This window comes from Trichechus manatus, unplaced genomic scaffold (genome assembly GCF_000243295.1).
Source record: "Trichechus manatus latirostris isolate Lorelei unplaced genomic scaffold, TriManLat1.0 scaffold00094, whole genome shotgun sequence".
In the NCBI taxonomy this organism is placed as follows: Eukaryota; Metazoa; Chordata; class Mammalia; order Sirenia; family Trichechidae; genus Trichechus; species Trichechus manatus.
The window spans coordinates 300,798-303,529 of record NW_004444030.1 but is presented as its reverse complement, the minus strand read 5'-3'; the positions used below and the strand labels follow the sequence as shown (position 1 = coordinate 303,529).

At 38.2% G+C, this 2,732-nt stretch overlaps 1 protein-coding gene across 1 annotated transcript in view; it reads left to right on the top strand.

Moving 5' to 3' along the window:
• Positions 1 to 6: 6 nt before the first annotated feature.
• The window catches only part of LOC101353168 (caspase-1-like), a 6,396-nt gene continuing 3,670 nt past the window's right edge, over positions 7 to 2,732 (top strand). Inside the window, exons 1-3 of the mRNA XM_023736939.1 lie at positions 7 to 847; positions 1,270 to 1,504; positions 1,904 to 2,047. Coding sequence (XP_023592707.1) covers positions 785 to 847; positions 1,270 to 1,504; positions 1,904 to 2,047 — 442 coding nt within the window. The 5' untranslated portion in view covers positions 7 to 784. The remainder of the gene's footprint in view (positions 848 to 1,269; positions 1,505 to 1,903; positions 2,048 to 2,732) is intronic.

The following is a 2,732-nucleotide window of genomic DNA, read 5'->3' as shown; positions in this document are numbered from 1 at the left end:
AGGTGTTGTGGTCAGAACACAAGGATCAGAAGTGAAAGATACACTTCTTTCACTTAAGATGATTTTGAAGGGAAGTGGCTCTTTCTTAGAGCCAATTTCATTGAGGGGTTCACGAAAATCATCATGCTGCTTTCTTATATAAAGGATTCCTATCTCCTAGTATTCCACAGTCACATGGAGAGTCCCAAGTTTGGTGCAATAACTCGAGTAATTAACAACAACAACTTTTGAGTGTTAACTATATGTCAGATATTGCTGAAAGCATTTACATATAATAACATCTTTAAGCCTCAAATAACTTATACTAGTTATTAAAAAAACTGAAGCATGGATAGTTAAGTATTTTGCCCAATATCAAACAAATGGTATTTGGAGGAGTCATTTTTAAAATTCAGTCATTCTGGCTTCAAAGCTGGTGCATGACTTACAACCTTCTCCCTCAAAAGTAATTTAGACCAATCCTCTGCTGCCATCTTGGTATTTGCAAACTCTGTCTCCACTGGTGTAGTCTGACTCATTCCCCTTTCCCATTGTTGTCTGTGGTTCATGGAATTTGGTTTCTGGATAGGGTTAAGAGAGAAGAAACTGCCTTAGACCCTCCAGGTGAATATTTAGTTTAGAGTCTCTCTATTAAAGAAAACAGGACTGTGCATCCAATCTGTATTTTCCACAGATTTACCCAATAAGAGAAAAGTTGAACCGCACACGTCTCGCTCTCATTATCTGCAACATAGATTTTGAGAATCTTCCCAAGAGGGCTGGTGCTGATGCTGATATCAGAGGGATGAAGACACTGCTCGAAGGACTGGGGTACAGCGTGGATGTGAAACAAAATCTCACTGCTTCGGTAAAGTCTATTACTGTAGAAAAAGTGGTCATATACATAATACTCCTAAACAGATTTAGAAAGCTTGGTTTTAGCACCAGGAAATGTAATCTTGTGATATTCTAGAAGATAGTCTTCTCTTTGGAGGTTAATTAATGCTACAGATTCCTTTCCAATGCAGAGTCTTTTAGCAAGATCCTGTGGAAATTTTATTTGGAAAGTGTTGTATTAACTCAATAATGCCCCCCTTTTCTCTGCACTAGAAATCCTTGAATGACTTCCTGTAGCCCTTTTCTTCATCTTTAGCTGAATTGGGATTTAAATTTTCTTTTCCACTCTGCCGTTTTTCATATTACCTAGCAATACCTAAAGTGTCTCTTTGTTTGCCAAGTGCTGTGATAGTGAATCACAAAGTTCAAAATCAGTGGTATGGCTTCTTTCAGGACATGACTGCAGAGCTGAAGACATTTGCTGACTGCCCAGAGCACGAGACCTCTGACAGTACTTTCCTGGTGTTCATGTCTCACGGTATTCGGGATGGTATTTGTGGGAAGAAGTACTCTGAGGGAATCCCAGATGTATTAGAAGTCAACACCATCTTTCAAAGCTTGAACACCCGGAACTGTCCAAATTTGAGAGACAAACCCAAGGTGATCATCATCCAGGCCTGCCGTGGTGGTGAGTGCTGAGATCTGATAGAGCTCAAGACCTTCATGTACTAACCTTATCATCTGTGTACATCCAGTAATCTTCACTTTTTTTGTATCTGCTCCTTAATGACAAAGCATAGCTTTTGTGAGTTGTGTGACTGGCTGGTAGATATTTGTTCTATCGTTAACTACTAAGATACTACTTTTAGTTCTGAGATTTTGATATTTGGAAGTTGTTAGAATTTGAGGGTGAAGAAAGAATAACAATAGGAGTTGTTGAAATGATTTTCCTGAGATGTGTGTGCATATTCATGTGGATGAAAATCGGAGACAAATGAATTAATGAATACAGTTGAACAGAAGTTCAGGGGAGTAAATATGCCTTTGGCAGTTGCTAATAAGAAGAAACTTAATCTTGTCTTTCCAGTGAACCAGGGAGTGGTGTGGTTAAAAGATTCAGTAGAAAATTCTATCAGCAGCTCTTCACTGGCTCCAGAAGATTTTGAGGATGATGCCCTTAAGAAATTCCATGTGGAGAAGGACTTTATAGCATTTTGTTCCTCGACACCAGGTAATGGCAGGCCTCTTGTGGGAGTACCAGTGCAGAGACTCACACCTACCCATTAGATTCCTGTGTTGAACTTTAGATGGGACTTTTCAGACAACTCAAGCATTCCTTCCAGTCACACCTTCCATTCCCCTTATCCACAGAGGCCAAACATACGTGTATTTGCACTGAATTAGTAATTAGTAAATTCCTCCATGGTGCAAATATTTTTTCTGAAAGTAAAGCCTACCAGAGAATGAATTGAAGAGTTTCTACACTGAAGTAAATGATAATCCGACTTTACAGAGAAAAGATCCATAACAGTAGTCACTGAGCAGTCCAATATGCCTAGACATGATGCGTTTATAGCAGAATAGTGTAGGGGAATGGCAAAAAGGCAGACAAGGTAATCAGGGACATAAGCTGAAAAAACTTTTAATTACAAGTATGGAGTGAATCAAACAGCACAAATCTTAATGGTTACATATTCTAAATCTAGTCTTTGGAATAAGAGCCTTGGAATCATATCCTGACCATGTCATTTAGTACTTTGTAAATTTGTTCCAGTTATTTAGCTTCTGTTAGCTTTCTTTGAATTCCTCAATAACATATGTAAATAAAAATAACACTGTTTTAAGGACTAAATTAGATAATATATATGAATCATTGAACATGACGCAGAGTAAACTACCCATTAAATGACTTCTGT